Source organism: Phyllostomus discolor, chromosome 2 (assembly GCF_004126475.2).
Source record: "Phyllostomus discolor isolate MPI-MPIP mPhyDis1 chromosome 2, mPhyDis1.pri.v3, whole genome shotgun sequence".
NCBI classification, from domain to species: domain Eukaryota; kingdom Metazoa; phylum Chordata; class Mammalia; order Chiroptera; family Phyllostomidae; genus Phyllostomus; species Phyllostomus discolor.
Genome location: NC_040904.2, coordinates 188,805,147 through 188,825,464, shown reverse-complemented (window position 1 = coordinate 188,825,464; position 20,318 = coordinate 188,805,147). Strand labels below are relative to the sequence as shown.

Here is a 20,318-nt window from a genome sequence, read left to right as displayed (position 1 = left end):
CTGATATGCCTAGTATAGCATATGTAGACATTCACTAGATATTTATTGAATAAATGTGTCTGGTTTTTTCTTTATATTTTTATTGTTAATGACCCTTATAGCATGTAAACCATTTTGATATTCTTTATTTTAAATTTACTTATCTCAAAAACAGATACAGGAATTAATAAAGTTTTCTTTTATATGAAGCAGTAGCTTCAGGATTAAAATTGTTGTTTCAACTATTAATATTTTTCACTATATTGTAGAAGTAACAGATAATATATTGATAAAGCATTTCAGGTCTTATTTTTAAAGATTTGTTGTATATTGGGTTTTATTTTACCTTGGTATTTTTCTCCCCTAGAGTCCACCAAACCCACCTGTACCTGTATCACCAGGAAAGTCTGTAGTTGATGTCAACAGCAGTAATAATGTACCGTACAGGTAAGAATAACAATCTATTGTTTGTCAAGATTTTATTTCACGTTTTGTTTACCCCTCTTTTTCTGCCTTTAAAAATTTTTAATTTGTTACACTGAAAACAAAATAATTCACCCATTTCTCTCGTCCTCTACCTCCACCTTTGGCAACTGATAAACTGTTCTCCATATGAGTTTAATTTTTTTTTTTTTTTTTTTTAGATTTCACATATAAGAGAGATTGTGTGGTATATGCCTTTCCCTAACTAATTTCACTTAGAATGCCCTCAGGGTCCATCCAGGCTGGTTCATATGGGAAAATTTTATTCTTTTTTATAGCTAAATAATTTTCCTCTGTATGTGTATATAAAAATTTATCTGTTCATCATTCATAGATGGACACTTAGGTTGTTTCCATTATTTTGGTTATTCTAAATAATGCTGCAGTGAAAATGGGGGTGCGTATGTCTATTTGTGTAGAGATAAGTGTATGGTGTACTGGATTAAGTACATTACTTTCTTTTTTGCTTTGTTGTAATTGTTCTGTGAATATTTGTTTGCTAATTAATTACAAGGTTTTCTTTGGTCATTGCAGATTTCTTTAATCACTTGTACTAAATAGTATTCTCTCAAGTAATTGAGAAATGCTTTAGTCAGGGATTATAAAAACTAATGTCTGCAAATATTAGGACCTACATTGGTTTTCAGGTAAAAGTATTGAGGGCATTAGAATGTAAGAGGAAAACTCTTCCCTAATGTCAGATACCTCCACCATTCTGAGGTCTGTGCATTAGCTTTCCCTTGGTGCATTCATGTGCAGTTCAGTGCTACAGTACCCAAGTCTGCCAACTCTTTTTTCCTGTGGGCCACTGCGATATCTAGACATAAATTGATGTTCCTCAGAATAGCATATGCATGACTGACTATTTGTGTGTACATATATTTCATAGAAATACAGGTACAGTGAGACAGTTGCTGGAGTCTAAAAGAAATGTAAGTGAGAGCACACCGCCATCCTTTCAGACCCCTGTGAATACAGGTAATAATATTGTTTAACACTGAAGTATACCTTCTTAATAATTGAAGTCTTTGATTTTCTTTTTATATTCTTTTGAGGATGAAGTTTTCTAAGAAACTAAGCATACTGATTTAAAATTGTCTAAGTGTGAAATTTTATTTAAACATTAGGATTACATATATGCATGGAAATACAGAAATCAAAATCTCTACTGTAGTGGTTCTCAAACTTTCAAGTCACCATATCCCAGTGTAATCTTAAAAAATTATTAAGAATCCCAAAGGTTTTGTTTATGTGGGTTATATGTTAATTGATATGTACTATAGTGAAAGTTAAAATAAAAATTTTAAATGTTTACTTATTCATTAAAAAATAATAAACCCATATTATGTAACAAATAACATTTTTAATGAAAAATAACTTTCCTAAGCTTAAAAAATTTAGTGGAAAGAATGTGATTGTCTTACATTTTTATAAATTTGTTTTATGTCTCACTTAAAACATTGAGATGGCCTAGGAAAGCTGTGTTCTCATATCTATATTTGCATTCAGTCTGTTTCTATTTATTGTTTGATGGAAGTTTATGGCGAAAATTTTGCCTCATACAAATATGTAGTTGGAAAAGGGCAAGCCCATTTAGAGACTTGTGGATATTTCCTTTGAAAGTCAAGTAGTTATTAAAGGTTGGTTGCAAAGTGGACTCTGAAACTATGCCAGTGAACTTTTCTGACTTCTTAATTAAAATTTATTTATCTGTCTTGTACTTGGATGGATCTTTTGCTAATACCATTCAATGATCATTTTGAAAATGCTCACTGGCTTATCTAAGCCTTCCAAATGTTGTCACACCTTATTAATAATTTTAAAAACTACATTAATTTATTTCACTGCTGATTCTTCTCAGAAAAGTCTTTAAAGGTTTGGAAGCTGCCATGCTCTTAGTGACAGTTATATGTTTTTATAAAGTTGTAATTTTGGTTTTTAAAACTAAGATTTTATTGTCAGTAAATACTGTTGGTCTCTTTTCTTTAAATTGTATTTTATTGATATGCTGTTACAGTTGTCCTGATTTTTCTCCCTTTGCCCCCCCTCCACCTAGCACCCCCCACTCCCTTAGGCAATCCCCCCACCATTGTTCATGACTGTGAGTCATGTGTGTAAGGTCTTTGGCTACTCTATTTCCTGTACAGTACTTAATATCTCCATGGCTATTGTGTACCTACCTATTCTTCTTAATCCCATCACTTCTTCACTCATTCCCACACACCTTCCTCTCATCAGGCAACCATTACAACACTCTCTGTATCCATGATTCTGTCTGTCTTCTTGTTTGCTTAGTTTGTTTTTTAGATTCAATTGTTGATAGATACGTATTTTTTACAATTTTATTGTTCATAGTTTTGATCATTTTCTTAAATAAGTCCCTTTAACATTTCATAAAATAATGGTTTGGTAATGGTGAACTCCTTTAGTTATTTCTTCTCTGAGAAACTCATTCTATGCCCTTCAATTCTAAATGATAGCTTTGCTAGGTAGAGCAGTCTTGGCTGTAGGTCCCTGATTTTCATGACTTTGAATATTTCTTGCCAATCCCTTCTAGCCTGCAACGTATCTTTTGAGAAATCAGCTGACAGTTTTATGGGAACTGCCTTGTAGGTAATTAACTTCTTTTCTGTTACTGCTTTTAAGATTCTTTAACTTTTGGATTTTAATTATGATATGTCTTGGAGTGGGCCTCTTTGCATTCATCTTGTTTGGAACTTCGTACTTCTTGGAACTGCATGTCTATTTTCTTCACCAAATTAGGGAAATTTTCTTTCATTATTTTTTCAGATAGATTTCCAATTTCTTGTTCGTTCTCTTCTGGTTCTGGCACTCCTATGGTGCTGATGTTGAAATGCTTGAAATTGTTCCAGAGGCTGCTTATACTGCCCTCATTTTTGGGGAGGGGGGCATTCTTTTTTCTTCTTGTTCTGCATGGTTGTTTCTTCCTTATGTTTTAAATCATTGATTTGATTCTCAGCTTCATCCATTCTACTGTTGTTTCTTTTAAATTGTTCTTTATTTCAATTAGTGTATCCTTTGTTTCTGACTGGATCATTTTTATGCTGTTGAGGTTCTCACTAAGTTCTTTGAGCATTCCTATAACCAGTGTTTTGAACTTTGCATCTGATAGATCGCTTATCTCCATTTCATTTAGCTCTTTTTCTGGAGTTTTGATCTGTTCTTTCATTTGGGCCATGTTTTTTTTGTCTCATCATTTTGGCAGCCTCCCTGTGTTTGTTTCTATGTATTAGGTAAGGCTGCTATGACTCCTTGTCTTGGTAGTGTGGCCTAATGTAGTAGGTGTCCTGTAGGGCCCAGTGGCATAGCCTCCCCTATCACCCAAGCTGGGTACTTGAGGTGTGCCTTTCGTGTGGGCTCAGTACACCTTCCTCTTGTAGTTGAGCTTTGGTTGCTGTTGGCACATCAATGGGAGGGATTTACCCAGGCCAGTCAGCTGCAAGGACTGGTTGTGACCAATTACCACCAACCTCCACCCTCCTTTAATGATCAGCTGTGAAGGGACATTGTGATGGTGCTCCCACATGGTCTGTAGCTGTGCACTGTTTGTGCTGACCCTGGGGTTTCCCAGGTGGTGCAGGTCAAGGTTAGCTCCCACTTGTGTACTGCCTCTGGCCACCTTGTCTGAGCTATAAAGCAGTCTGAGATGGCTGCTACTTGTGATTGGCTTAGAGATTCCCAGATGAGGCCAAGCTGTGAATTTAGACTGACTGCCACTAATCCTAGGCCTCAGGCTCACTGACGCCAGCTGTTGCTTGTTTTAGAGGATTTAGTAATTTGTTGAAGTGTGATCTAAGACCAGCCATTCATATGGAAAAGCATCTTAGGTTGGCCAGTAAGTTGGTTGAGATGGAGACTCTGAGGATGTCCAAGGTGGATCAAATAGTGTTAGCTAATTTAATGGAATCTCAGATATGTCCTCAGCTTGCCGGCTCTGTGGGGGAAGGATTTAGGAAAGGGACAATGGCCTCTGCTTGCCTTGATGCCAGACACTTCAATTTCTCCCTTTATGCCACTGGTGCCTTTCAAGCTGCTACCCTGGTGCTGGAGCTCAGAGGAATTGGGCCTGAGTAGGTAAGCCCGTATGTGGGTTCTTTAATAAGAACTGTGTGGGGCTCCAGCAGTTTCTTCCACTGACTCAATCCCCACTGATTTTTGCAGCCAGAAGTTGTGGGGACTTATCTTCCTGGCACTGGAACCTATGGTTGCAGGGCCTGGTATCTGGCTTGGACTCCTCACTCCTGAGTTATCTCTCCTGAATTTTTATCCACCATATGTGGTGGAGGGACCAGCCTGTTCAGCATCTGTGACACTCCTGCCAGTCTGGATGGATATGGTTTCTTTAATTTTGTAGTTGTCAGTCTTCCATTCACTTAATTTCTGATGGTTCTGAGTGATGGTGTTACATATTTTAGTTGTAATGTTGATGTGTCTGTGAAGAGGGGAGCCATCTGCCTGTGCTGCCATCTTGACCAAATGTCTCAGTTGTTCTCTCTGAAGTGACTGCCTTACATGATTTGTCTTCATGAAATGATTTGTCACATACCCAAGTATGAATAACCACAGTGTAGCTGTACATCATGCTTTGGAGTAAGAAGGACTTCCATGAAAATGGCTATTAGCTGAGCCTACAACACAGTCATACTTTTACAAATGCTTTTCCTTGAGCCAGTGATCCCACTTTGGCATGCAGCAATAACGCTTTATGTGTACTTCTTATTTCTTTACACAAAATATTAAGAACACCTGCACTCAATGGTTGAGATTTAGTAAAAGTGGTATTTACTACTTCACCATGGATATTCTTAAGTGAAAATAATTTTGCTTGCTTTTTACTATGAACACGTTATGGTAAAGAATAGTGATAGTTTGGTGCCACTACCCACATTTTTGTACTATAGCATCAGAAGTTTTACTCACCATTGCTTTTGCTCCATCAGTTGAAATACCTACATGGTAAAAATGTAAAGTAATATTTTATTACTGTTATCAAAGTAGTTTGATTGCAAGCTCCTGAAAGAGCCTCAGTTATATACAAGGGTCCTGCTAGATCACACCCTGAGAATTGCTGTTCTAGTGTGCCTGTGATTTTGGAAGAAAGATTAAAAGCCGATGAGAAACAAACTTGACCGTCTATTTTAAACCTATTCAAATGAGAGAAAAACAAATAATTGAACCAAAATTATTATAAAACTCCAGTGACCATCATTTTGATTTTGTCTCGTTTTGGGGGTCAGCTCCCTTCTCAGTTTATCTCCCATCTTTACTCTGCTGTCTTCTGTATCATATAATGTCAACAGAGCATCAGTACAGGCAGCCCTCTCTCTCTAGTTCCTCTCCCAGGCAACTCAGTACAACTTGGTCCACAGGTTAGGTTTCACATGGTCCAAATGATAAAATACATGACCAATTTTACATATTATTCATTGATAGTGGTGACACTTAACTAGATTTTCTATTTGAGTTTATATATTGCCAGTCTTTAAGCATTTATAATTTTTTTAGTATAATTTTAAAAATATCTATACAATTTTACCAAGTTTTCCATTGTTTTTCCAGTTACTCTAAAGTGGTTCTAGCAGTTTTCAGAAACTGTGTTGGTAATCATATAACAGTCCTCCATGTTACTCATAAACCATGTGATGTTTTCATAATGTACCAATCATAGATGCAAAAATACTTCTACAAATTTAAGTCTAAGAAGTTCAAGAATTTAAATCTGGAAGAAAGTTCACTATGCAGGACTTTACTGTATTTGTTGTAATGCCCTAAGCTTATATTGTACTATATTATTCTAGCTGATAAATGGAGATAGTCATTTAAACTGAGACTTCTTTTTTCTTTCTGTAGTGTCTTCAACGAGTCTTGTCACTCCTCCAACAGTTGTCAGTAGTCAACCTAAACTGCAGACTCCAGTGACTTCGGGTTCTTTGACAGCAACATCAATTCTTCCTGCACCCAGTACAGCTACAGTAGTGGCTACTACTCAGGTGCCTAGTGGAAATCCCCAACCTACAATCTCTTTACAATCTCTACCTGTGATTTTGCACGTACCTGTTGCAGTATCCTCTCAGCCTCAGCTCCTGCAGAGCCATCCGGGGACTTTAGTGACTAATCAACCATCTGGCAATGTTGAATTCATTTCTGTACAGAGCCCACCTGCAGTGAGTGGTCTTACCAAAAATCCAGTATCCTTGCCATCCTTGCCATCCTTGCCAAACCCCACTAAAACAAACAATGTTCCTTCTGTGCCCAGTTCTACTATTCAAAGGAACTCTCCTGCCAGTGCTGCACCATTAGGAACAACACTTGCTGTACAGGCTGTTCCAACAGCACACTCTATTGTACAAGCCACAAGGACTTCTTTACCCACAGTAGGCCCATCAGGACTTTACAGTCCATCAAATAATAGAGGTCCTATACAGATGAAAATTCCAATTTCTGCTTTTAGTACTTCGTCATCTGCAGAACAGAGCAGCACTACTACCCCAAGAATTGGTAAGTCACTAGATAGGTTTAATAATAGAAATGAACACATGTTAGTGGCCTTTTGATAATTGAACTTTTGAGTTTGTATGATTGTGGAAGTAAATAGAGTATCTTGGAGACTATAATAATTTTTTAGTTACATAAGAAATGATGTTCTTAAAATGGGATTTGAGAGAGTTTATTTTGAGTGAGAAGCTAGCATTTATCTCTCTTTTAGGAATTTTACTAATCTGGGTGAATTTTTTATTTGGGCTTTGTGGCAAGTATTATGAATTACTTTATAATACCTTTCCCAACAATATCCAAATAGAACACACTTATTTTAAAGTATCTAATTGATGTATTATATGCTAATTATAAAAATCAGATATTTTTCCTACCCATTTGGAAAAGTCCTTTGTATACTCAACTACTCACATCTTCCAAGTTTCAACAGTTTAAAATAGGTTCTGCCCTCTGTAATTTACTAGAAAATGTTTGATCACTTTTTGTTTTCTCTGTTGTATATTTTCCTCTATGTCATATTATATGATTATATTTGTACTTTGAAGTATTACAAGGAGATCTTGATTGTATCTATATTTAAAATCTGTCAAACTCTTCCTTATTCTTAGGAAGCATACATTTTTTTTTCAATTATAGTTGACATTCAGTATTATTTTATACTACTTTTAGGTACAGCATAGTCGTTAGACATTTATGTAATTTATGATGTGATTCCCTTGATAAATCTGGTACCCAGCTGGCACCATACATAGTTATTACAATATTATTGACTATATTCCCTATGCTGTACTTTATATCCCTGTGACTATTTTGTAACTACCAATTTGTATTTCTTAACCCCCGTGCCTTTTTCACCGAGCCTCTCAAACCTCTTCCTGTCTGGCCACCATTAGTTTGCTTCTGTATCTGTAAGATTGTTTTGGGTTTTTTTTGTTTGTTTTTGTTATTTAGATTACACATGTAACTGAAATCATATGGTATTGGTCTTTCTCTGTCTGACTCATTTCATTTAACATAATAGCCTCTAGGTCTATCTGTTGTTGTTGTAAATGATAAGGGTATATTTTTAATGGCTGAGTAATATTCCATTGTGTATATATACCATATTTTCTTTATCTAGTCACCTGTTGATGGATACGTAGGTTGCTTCCATATCTTGGCTATTATAAATAGTGCTGCAATGAACATATGGATGAATATACACCTTTTCCGATTTATGTTTTGGATTTTTTTTTTCCTGGATAAATACCTAGAAGTGAAATTGGTGGATCATAAGGTAGTTCTATTTTTTTTTAAGATTTTTTTAAAAATTTATTTACTGTTAGAGAGGGAAAGGGAGGGAGAAAGAGAGAGAGAGAGAGAGAAACATCAATGTGTGGTTACCTCTCATGTGGCCTCCACTGGGGACCTGGCCTGCAACGCAGGCATGTTCCCTGTCTGGGAATTGAACCTGCGATGCTTTGGTTCGCAGCCCACACTCAATCCACAGGGTAGTTCTATTTTTAATTTTTAGAGGAACCTCCAGACTTTTTTCATAGTGGCCACAACAGTTGTACTTTTACTAACAGTATATGAGGTTCACCCTCCCCCCACCCCCCATATCCTTGCCAACACTCGTTTGTTCATTTATGGATAAACATTCTGACAGGTGTGAGGTGATATTTCATTGTGGATTTAACTTGTATTTCACTGATGATTAGTAATTTTGAGCATCTTTTCAGATGTCTGTTGTCCTTTTTGGAGAAAAGTCTATTCAGGTCCTCTGCCTACTTTTTTAATTGAATTTTTGTTGTTGTTGTATGTGGTGGGTTTTTTGTTTTGTTTTGGTGTTTAGTTGTAAGAGTTCTTCATAAATTTTAGATATTAATCACTTATCAAATATATCACTGATGAATATCTTTCAGTCAGTTTCAGGAAAACTTTTTGTTTTGTTGATGGTTTTCACTGTGCAAAAAAACTTTTTAATTTGATGCCATCTCATTTATTTTTTCTTCTGTTTCCCTTGCCTAAGAAGATATATCAGAAAAAAATATTACTAAAAGCAATGTTAAGAGAGTTTACTGCATATGTTTTCTTCTAGGAGTTTTATGGTTTTGGGTCTCTACATTTAAGTTTTTAATCCATTTTGAGTTTATTCTTGTATGTGGTATAGAAAAGTAGTTTAGTTCCATTTCTTACATGTGTCCATCAAGCTTTTCTAACACCATTTATTGAATAGACTGCCTTTACTCCTTTGTGTATATACTTGAACTTTTTTATTATGCCTCATTTCTGACTTTACATTTATGCCCACCACTTTTGGAAAGATAACAAGAATAAGTAAATATCATATGAAATTGCTACAATAGCTATTATATTGATAGTAAGTAACATGAAATGTAAGGCACAGATTCTGAAGTACAGTATTACTTTTATAAGTGACATATTAGAGCCTTTTAAAAAATTTTTCATGTAGCCCTTAGTGGTGTCTTGCCCTCTGTGTATATTTTCTCCTAAAATAGTGATGGTATTTCACAGAATTGCTGAGAGAGTAGTCAGTGAGTGACAGATAAAATAATAATTGACTGAATCTGAATATTACCCTACATATAATTAACATCTGGGATGTAAGAGTAAGTCTGACATTTTATATAAAAATGCAGTTGTTTTTGATATTAGTACTTAAAATTAAATGTTTACATAGTACAACAACAATATTTCTTAGTATTATTGGCCACTATATTGTTCCTTAGACACTCTAATTCATGTTGGGAACACTAAAAGATGCTTACTTTTAACTCTCAGGGAATGAGCAAAATTTTTGGAGGTTATTTCATTTTTTTCTAATATTTTTTCTTCTGATCCTTAGTAATTTTTAATAAGATGGAAGATGATTGATTTTATCATGGTCATTGTTTTATGTGATTTGGGAGTTTTTCCTCTTTATGAAACACTGAGCCTAAGTTGACATTGTTTTAATTTGTAGTCACAAGATACGAGATATTCTTAAATGTAGAGCTTTTCCTGAAAGACTGTGGCCTTAAAAGAAATAAGTAGCTTAAAAGATTTTATTTAGTGTTATGAATACTAGTATCCTAAACAATTCTATAAGTATCAGAATTATAATATAATTTCATTGTTCTGTTCTTTTAAAATTTTTATGAATATTTATTGACACAAGGGGAATTTTTTTCCCAAGCTATTTAGCTAATGTACTCTATTAATAGTAATCAGTGTCGGTCTGTTTTACATTTATTTAATTGACTTTTTAAGTTATATAGAATTAATAGTTTTCACAATCATTAATTAGTACATTCTTTCTTGTGATAGTGTACATTTATACTTATACTTAAAATTGTATATTTCAACATTATTTAATATATTTATATGTACTTTAACAAACTGGTTGACCAAAAAGCCTGGTTAGTTTTTCCATAAAATAAAAGACACATTTTTCATTTTCACCAATAATTTTATTGATTTGGATATTTTGAGTATGTCGGCTATCTCCCCATGGTGTAACATTGATTGTTCTCTGTTAATGTCTCAATTTGATCTCTACCAACCTCAATTGGTCCACTGACTGTGGAGCATCGTCCAGCAAGAAATCTCCAGCACAAAACTTCACAAACCACTTTTGACATGTTCCATCAGACATAGCACCTCCTCCATACACTGTACAAGTCTCTTTTTGCATTTCAGTTGCGATTTTGCCTCTGTTGAAATAATGAAGCATAATATGCCAAAAATGTTGCATGTTTTCTTCTATCTTAAGTATTAAAATGGCTACACAAAAATCCACCAATTTTGATGTTTTTTTAAAAACTGCACACTGATATGACAATCTAACAAAAGTATGAAAAGTTAAAGACAACTAAGCACTACTAGAGCCAACTTACAGAAAAAACTAACGAACTTTTTGGCCAACCCAATATAAATTATATTAAGGAGATCTTCATCTCAGGTTCTGTTTAGAATGCTTACATACATTTGAAAGTGACTTATTAGACATTAACCATAAATGTGAATGGTAAGCATTGTATGTCATTCATAATGTTAATTAGAATGAAATCTTACTATCATGCATAATTTCAAGGTCCCATAAATGATGCTAAAGTAGGCATTTAGCCTTTTAGATTTCCCAGAACCTAAGCTGAAGCCAAAATGCAAATTTTGGCTTAATGTGAAGGTTGAAGCCAAACTTCAATGCGTATCTAATGTGATTAATTAATTAGATGCATATTTAAAACTTTTAAAGTCCTGTACTTATGTAGGTAGTTTTGACCTAATAAGAATGTATGCTGTCTAAGCAGATTGTGTGCATTTGTATGTATTTTATTATCATTTGTATATCCTCATAGAGTAAGTCAGTATTTTCTGTTCATACTAGAGTAAAAATCATCCTAGAGACTGTTTGGAAAATAGGACTTAAATTAGTGGTGATGTCAGTCATTCATGAAATATTGAATGCTTGTACTGTTCTAAAGTCCTGCAGATATACACAGAGGTACAGGATATTACCTGTTCTCACTAAGCTGTAATCAAATAGGAAACTTGACTCTTAAGTAAGTAATTATAAATATGTTGAATTAGATATGCAGATTTTTATGAGAAGATATGGGAGGTCTACAAAGATATGAGATAATAAATTGAAAGAAAGTAGAAAATAGGATCAAAGGATTTTGACCACTGGCTGCAGTGAGGGGAATGGTTTAGAGGGGAGAATAATGGAGCTGGGAGAACAATTAGGAGGCTCTTGTGACATAGATAAGGGATGGTATTGTGAAAATGATTTAAAAGTTCTGCATCTCATTCATTTTCATACAATTGTTCAGCACCTACTAAGGAACACTAGTAATTGGCACTTATATAAAACCTTTTTATGACTGGCAAAAATGCAGTATTGGTTAAAAGTAAGAATAATGAGATAGTGATGTTTCTCAAATGACAGAAAGATTTGAAGTACAATTTTTCATGTCACACCCAGACTAGATTGATTTTATAACTTTACTTTCAGAAGTCATCTGAGGTAGACATTATAGTAAAAGAAAACAAAAAAGATGCAGTGAAATTGTAAAATGTCATTTTAAAAATGAAGAAAATAGTATAACAAAAGGGTAGGGGAATATTTATTGAAACTCTCCTTAGGAATATTATTATAGTTTTTTGAATAATTAACTCAGTCTTGATAGTGTATGTGTTTGTGTGTGTGTATGCATTTATATGTATGTGAAACTTTTATTAAGCAGCCTAAATCTTTCTGAGTGTTGAGGAATTTTTTTATGTGAGGATATTTCAACAGAAAATAAAACGAAGCTGCTTTTCTGAATTACCTTTTATATTCACTTGCAAATAAAAATGAGTTTTAAATCTCAAATAATGTAGTCTAACAAACTTTGGTAGTAAATTAGTGATGTTTTGGTATGTTATCAGTGTATTTTAATACTCTGCCATGTAGGATCAGTAGCCTGGAATTCATTTTTTATTTCAGTAATATTTCAGGAACTTTCACAGTCCAACAAAACAGATGCTGGTTAATTATAAATGAAGTAATCTAGAGATTAAAATAAATAAATAATACAATAAGAATACATACAATAAGAACTAAGATAATTCAGATTCTGTAGGGAGAAATTGTAAGGGCCTTTTTTTTCTTTCTCGCTAGCCTTCAAAAACCTCTTCTAGCAGGTAGGTATTTGTTCTGGATTTTTTTACAGGTTTTATATGTATATATGAAAATACATAGTTCTATCTCCTATTTTTTAAAACATAAATAATTTACATGTGTTCTTAAGATTTACAAATGAAAGAAATCAGTATTTTGCCTAGGAAATTTATCTACAAAAAGCAAGAATGGTTTTTTTAACATCAGAAAACTTCTGTTAAAGTGATTCACTACATCACCAAAGAAGAAACCCTAAATAATCACCTTAGTAGATTCTAAAGACATTTGATAAAATTCGTTAACATCTCTTTCAATACTGAGGCAGAAAAACATTGGTTTACTTTCTGTGCTTCTGTGCTATTATGGAAGTAATGTGTGTGTGTGTGTGTGTGTGTGTGTGTACCACAAATTCAATACAACTTAATTGAAAAATGAATAAAGAAAAATCATCTGTGATTGAACTACTGAGATTATGTAGGTGTATTTTCTCAGAATCACTGTGATTTTAACTATCTTTCTAATGAACTTACTACATTTTTGCCATGTCATTCAATTTTTTTCTTAAGATATATAATATGGAAATATGGTACCTTATTTAACCATTCACTCATGTTAGGACATTTACGTAAGCACATCTTAAATTATTCCTATTAAGATATTTCTTAGAATAAGAGTTAAAATTTCTGGGCCAATGGGTATGTGAAGTTTTTTGATTTGTTGTGAATTTGCCTTTCTGAAAAATATTGTGGCAGTGTTCTATAGGAGGGTCCATTTACGTAGGTGACATGCTGACAGACCAAAAAAATTGAAGGAAATTGCATATATTATTGTATATAAAGCAACAGAACCTTTCACATTTTTAGGTGCTTTTAAAAATGGCTGACTTTTTTTTTTTCTTGACTCTTCAGAAAACCAGACAAACAAAACAATAGATGCTTCTGTTAATAAAAAAGCGGCTGATAGCACATCACAGGTAAGATTTTCCTATTGTTTCAAATTAAAATTGTTATTATAGTCCACTAGAGAATGGATTTCCATCATTTATCTTTAATACAATGAAAATTATTCTAAGTGTGTTCTTTACAACTCTTCAAAGATTTTCAAGTAGCTTCTCTGTAATATTTGATAAGAATTGAGTTTTCTTTACTTAGTAATTCTCTTAGAGATAATATTGGTTTATTATGTTAACCTACTGCGTGGCTCATGTAATTGACAGTCCAGTATTTGCCTTCATATGGTATAAAGATTTAGTCTGCACATGTAGCTTCATTCTGCCTCGTCTTTTTAAATGTCTCACTCGCCCCCCTCCTACACACACACATACATACACTCCCAACGCATGTTAGAGAAGCACCATTCTAGTTTCTTTAAAGCTGATCAAAAATAACTATTTAGAAAGAAAATTTTGGTCTTTCTGATAGCTGATTAGTATTTTGCAAGTCTTGGTACTTTTTTGTGTTAAATTTTGATTATCCAGGAATGGAGTACTTACTTTTTTTTCCCTGTATTAACAATATTTTTCCTATCTCTTTCACTGTATTGCTTTAGGTGTTATAATAGACTTATTGAAAAGTCATTAGGTTGATAGTTTTATTTTCTGCCTTCCTCTTAAATCATTTCAAGGAAACAGTATTTTTCCTAGAAAAACAAAAAATGTTGAATAAATCAGGCATGAATAAATGGCATGAATTTTAAAACAAGGACATAGTGATCTTTATTTAGGACTTTTGCTCTAAAATGAAGGATTTTTGACAAAGTTGGCTATACTTGTGGTTTATAGACCAAATTAAAGCTATTAGAAGTAATTAGTTTCAACTTCCAGTCAAGATGGCAGCACAGGTAAATGCGGTATTTGCATTCTTTCACAATCACTTCAGAATTACAACTAAACTAAGGAACAACCATCATTCTGAACCACATGAAATCTAATTGAACAGAAGTCCTACAACTAAGACTATGAAGAAAAGCCACATTGAGATTGTTAGGAAAGGTGCAGACATGGAACAAGCTGGTTTCACACACACGTAACAATTTGAAGGGATATCTTGGCTCCAGCAGGTTCCCTCTGAGGAGTGAGGGGTCCCAGCCCCACACCAGGCTCCCCAGCCCAGGGTTCCAGTGCCAAGTAGAGAAATCCCCATAACTTCTAGTTGTAAAAACCAGTGGGAGTTGTGGCTGAGTGAAGCAGAGGGCTTCTAGGGTCCAAGGTGTTCCTCTTAAAGGGTCTGCACATGCACTTAATTGGACTAACTTGCTTTAACCCCAGGACTGGCACAGCAGCTCAAAAGGCATCAGTGACATACAGGATGAACTGAATTCTCTGGCATCATGGCGAGAGCTATAGGAACAGCTTTCTTTCCAGACAAAAGTGCTAGCAGAGGCCATTGTGCTTTTTCTAAGCCTTTCCTCCACAGGGCCGGCGGGTAGACACAATATCTGAATCTCTACTAACCTGTCTATCACTGTTTGCCCTGCCCTGATGATTAATCTAAGATCCCGCCCCACCCAAATTGTGGGCCAGCCCAAGTTGTGTGTGATAGCTTTTTTATATGAACTGCCTGTCTTACCTCATGCTTCCGACTTTCCTAAAAATTCTCAAATAAGCAGCATCTGGCCGCAGCATGCCCAGTACCTCTTGCTAAGTGGCTCTAGGCCCAGCACTAGGGGCCGTCGGCAGTTGTTTGCAGCTTGGCCTCTCCTAGGTACCTCCAAGCCCAGCTTAAGTAGCGGCCATCTGTCAACTGCTTTGTAGCTCATGTCAGGTGGCCCCAGGCAGAACACAGGCAGTGGCTGACCTTGGTCTGCACCTCCTAGGAAGCACCAGGGCCAATGCACCTGGTAGACAGCTTCAGATCATGTTGAAGCACCACCCAAACCACATGAAAGAACAGAACAAAACTCCAGAAAAGGAAATGAACAAAATGGAGACAGGCAATCTACTAGATACAGAGTTCAAAACACAGGTTTTAAGTATGCCGGGTGAATTTAGAATGTTGACAAAGAGGTAGGAAACATAAAAAGAACCAGTCAGAAGTGAAGAATACAGGAAATCACAGTGGAGTAGATGAAGCAGAGGATCAGTTCAGGGATTTGGAAGATAAGGACACAGAAAACAAGCAGAACAGCCAAAGAAGAATCCAAAAAGAGTGAGGGTAGTGTAAGGAGACCCTGGACAACTTAAGTGTACCAACCTTCGCATCATGGGGGTGCCAGAAGGATAAGAGAGAGAGCAAGGAATTCGAAACCTATGTGAAAAAAAAAAAGAATAATGATGAAACACTTTTCTAACCTAGTGAAGGAAATAGACATGCAAATCCAGGAAGCATAGAGTACCAAACAAGATGAGCCTAAAGAGGCCCACATCAAGATTAAATACAAAAAGATAATCTCAAAAGCAGCAAGAGAAAAGCAGTTAGTTACCTACAGGCGAGCCCCATAAGACTGTCAGCTGATTTCTCAAAAGAAATTTTGCAGGCTAGAAGAGATTAGTGAGAAATATTCAAAGTCATAAAAAAGCAAGGACCTACAATTTACTCAGCAAAGCTGACATTTAGAGTTCAAGGACATATAAAGAGCTTCCCAGAGAAGAAAAAGCTAAAGGAGTTCATCACCATCAAACCACTATTATGTGAAATATTAAAGGGTTATCTTTAAGAAGAAAAAAATAAAAATATGAATAATAAAGTAGTAATAAATACATATCTACCAACAATTGAATTGAAAATGAAAATTGACGGACAGAACAGAGGGATTCATAGATACAGAGACTGTTTCTGACGGTTGTCAGATGGAAGGAGTTTTGAGGGGATGTTGATAAAGATGAAGGGAACAAGTACAAATTGGTGTTTACAGAACAGTCATGGGGATGTAAAGTAGAGCATAGGGAGTACAGTCAGTGATATTGTCATAACTATGTATGGTTTCAGATGGGTGAGATTTTATCAGAATAACAGTAAATTATATAACATTTAATCACTGGGTTATAATCCTGAGACTAATATAATTATGTCAACTGTAGTTGAAGAAATCATAAATGATTTAAAGTAGAAAATATTTAATTTTGTACAAATCTGAGCAATTTTGTATATGATATTAAAGATCAAAATTGTGATTATTTCTGAGGGTATCTTGTGGATTTTAGCTATATTTCCAATGAAAAGTATATGGGATACTTTTTAGGAAACGTGATATACAAAATGTTGATAGAGCTGGTGGCTTTAATTTAACATTTATTGGAAAGCTAGCTTTACTTTATAAAATAAACCTAAAATAAAAAATTTATAAACATCTTTATTTCGCTCAGTGATTTTTGTTGTTGTTTGAACAAGGTAACATTTTCAGGACAGGAAAATGATGCTGTTATGGCTGTTTCTTAGGGTGGTTCTTCTAAAGTTATGTTGTCTAAAATGATAGCCACTAGTCAAATGTAGCTTTTCAAATTAAATTTTACTTAATTTAATTTAAATTTAAATTTTACTTCACTCCATGTCAAGTCTCAGTAACCACTTATGGCTAGTGACTATCATACTAGAAAACACAGTTGTAAAACATTTTCATCATCACAAAAATTTATGCGAAGTGAAATGTATGTAATGTAAATATTTAATAAAATTAAAATTGATACAAAATTTGCAATACTTTAAAAGTTAAGAAAAATTAAACAAAATGATATGAAGTCCAATTACACTCAACTTCTTATTATAGTCTAGAAAATTCAAAACATTATGTATTATTCCATGCTTCACAGATTTTGAATCTAAATATTTTACTTTATATTGTGCTATGTAACTGACATGTTCGATAAAACAAATCTGTACCAGTCAAAAGTCACCTGAAACAGCCCTGGCTGGTGTGGCTTAGTGATTGAATGTTGGCCTGCAAATCAAAAGGTCACAAGTTCGATTCCCTGCCAGGGCACATGCCTTGGGTTGTGGGCAAGGTGTCCCAGTTGGAGGCTGGTGAGACGCAACCAATTGATGTATCTTTCATACATTGAGGTTTCTCTCTTTCTTTCTCCTTCTCTTCCTTCCCCTTTCTCTAAAATGTGAATAAATAAAAACCTTTAAAAAAAAAGTCATCTGGGACAGTAAGTGACTGTATCAGACAACAGAGACAGTACAACAAAATAAATTGAGCTCTCAGTAGAAATATTATTTGGCTTTGAGGAAGAGGAATTCAATGCCAGAGAATGAAAAGCACAACCAAGCAGTTTGACTAGGCAGATTACCTGCTAAAGCAAAGCCTTGTCAGAAATAGCAAAGTTTCAGCTTTGAGTGAGTACCAGTTGTGGATATGAATAATAAGTAAACAAATTATTTTATAATTAGAAACCATTTTAGAAGTATGTGTGTACTGCCAGTTATAAACCCATGCTTTGCTGGCTTGACTTTTCTGGTATGGATACAATTTTTGTCATTGTGCTAAATAACTTTATTAATGTAACACTGTTGGGGTTTTTTAAGATTTGTTAAGAAATTGGTTTGTTATATGCCCCTTACTAGCAAATAGAAGGTAGTGTGAAGCAACCTGTGATTCTTTAGAATATCACTATTTAAATATGTACTTGTCACTACCTTGTTTTTTCTATGACAAATCTTACTTAGTTGTACTTCTGAACTCTTTCTTTAACACTTTAACCCTGCGGAGGTCATGGCTGATTTGAGAGACACAAACAATTTTCTTAAATATTGTTACATATATCGAGTGCATAGGTTCAAGGTCACGACTAGCTACTCATTTGTCTGTGACTAATGTTAAGCGATGTTTAAGCTATCAGTTTTGTTATAACATGTGTTTCATAAGGGTGTGTGATATTCAATAGTAAATTGTATCTGAGAGATATGGCAAACTCCGAAGTCAGTGTTGGCGTACAATAGTTGCTTTTTATTTTTTATTTTCCCACGAACTTGGATGTCAGGGTTGTTTTGTTTTGTTTTCATTGTTGAAAATGGCTGGAGGTATATATTGATTTAATAACATAAGAGATGTTGAAGAACTTTAGTCAATGCTACTCCATCCAGTCCGATGATGAGAATGATAAAGTAAAATGTGAAAATGAAAGTGACTTAAAAGATGAAGATTATGTGGAAATTAGATCAAAAGATTCTGATACTAAGGAAGATATTTCTAGTAAAGAAAGCGAAGATGAAATAAACATGAATGAAGAGTATAGTTTTGGAAAAGATAATGAAAATGGAGGGAAAATCCAATAAGAAGACAAATCAGAAAACAGCCACAGAATATTTTGTGTCATCTTCTGTTAGTTTGGCCAAATGCAAAAAATGTCAGGACAGAACTTGAAACTTTGTACTGCTTTATCACAAATATTTTAAATCTAATCTTACTATATACAAGTGAATACATTGATTCTATATTGAGCTGATTTCCATGAGAAAGAAATGCTAAATGAATAGACAAAACTGAATTGAAAGCATTTTTAGGCATCTTGCTGGTTTACATCACAGTGATGAGCTAAATTTGCATCTTTATGGGCTAGGTGGTAGTGGGATTGAACGTTTTAGACTTAATATCTTTTTTTTAACTTTTTATTGAATTTATTAGTTAATAAAATTGTATAGGTTTCAGGTGTACAATTCTGTAGAACATCGTCTGTACATTGTATTGCGTGTCTACCACCCCAAGTGAAGTCTCCTTCCATCACCGTTTATTAGCATGGAAGTTTTATAACTTGCAAGTACTAATTCAATAATCAAAAGTCTACATGTTTTTCTGTTGGTTTCCTTGATGCTTGGATGTTTTTTGGTTTTTTTTTAAATATATTTTATTGATTATGCTATTACAGTTGTCCCATTTCCCCCTTCACTCCCCTCCACCCTGTACCCCCTCTCCCACCCACGTTCCCCCCCTTTAGTCCATGTCCATGTGTCATACTTACGAGTTCTTTAGCTTCTACATTTCCTGTACTATTCTTGCCCTCCCCCTATCTATTTTCAACCTACATTCTATGCTACTTATTCTCTATACCTTTTCCCCCTCTCTCCTCCCCCCCCCCACTGCTAGCCCTCCATGTGCCCTCCATTTCTGTGGTTCTGTTCCTATTCTAGTTGTTTACTTAGTGTCTTTTGGTTTTGCTTTAGGTGTGGTTGTTAATAATTGTGAGTTTGCTGTCCTTTTACTATACATGTTTTTTCTTTATCTTATTTTCTTAGATAAGTCCCTTTAGCATTTCATAAAGTAAGGCTTGGTGATGATGAACTCCTTTAATTTGACCTTATCTGAAAAGCACTTTATCTTCCCTTCCATTCTAAATGAGAGCTTTGCTGGATAGAGCAACCTGGGATGTAGGTCCTTGTCTTTCATGACTTGGAATATTTCTTTCCAGCCCCTTCTTGCCTGTAAGGTCTCTTTTGAGAAATCAGCTGACAGTCTGATGGGAACTCCTTTGTAGGTTACTGTCCCCTTCTCTCTTGCTGCTTCTAGGATTCTCTCCTTCGTTTTTACCTTGGCTAATGTAATTATGATGTGCCTTGGTGTATTTCTTCTTGGGTCCAACTTCTTTGGGGCTCTCTGAGCTCCTTGGATTTCTTGGAAGACTGTTTCCTTTGCCAGTTTGGGGAAGTTCTCCTTTATTATTTGTTCAAATAACTTTTCCACTTGTTGGTCCTCCCCTTCTGGTACCCCTATAATTCGGATGTTGGAACGTTTAAAGGTGTCCTCAATGGTCTTAAGCTTTTCT

General features: G+C 34.8%; 1 protein-coding gene across 3 annotated transcripts in view; it reads left to right on the top strand.

The window, feature by feature from the left end:
- LOC114513247 (activating transcription factor 7 interacting protein) overlaps positions 1-20,318 on the top strand; it is a 121,692-nt gene that overhangs the window by 76,283 nt on the left and 25,091 nt on the right. For all 3 annotated transcript variants that reach the window (XM_028532481.2, XM_036019320.1, XM_036019319.1), the window contains exons 7-10: positions 347-426; positions 1,352-1,440; positions 6,334-6,981; positions 13,531-13,595. In XM_028532481.2, coding sequence (XP_028388282.1) covers positions 347-426; positions 1,352-1,440; positions 6,334-6,981; positions 13,531-13,595 — 882 coding nt within the window. The remainder of the gene's footprint in view (positions 1-346; positions 427-1,351; positions 1,441-6,333; positions 6,982-13,530; positions 13,596-20,318) is intronic.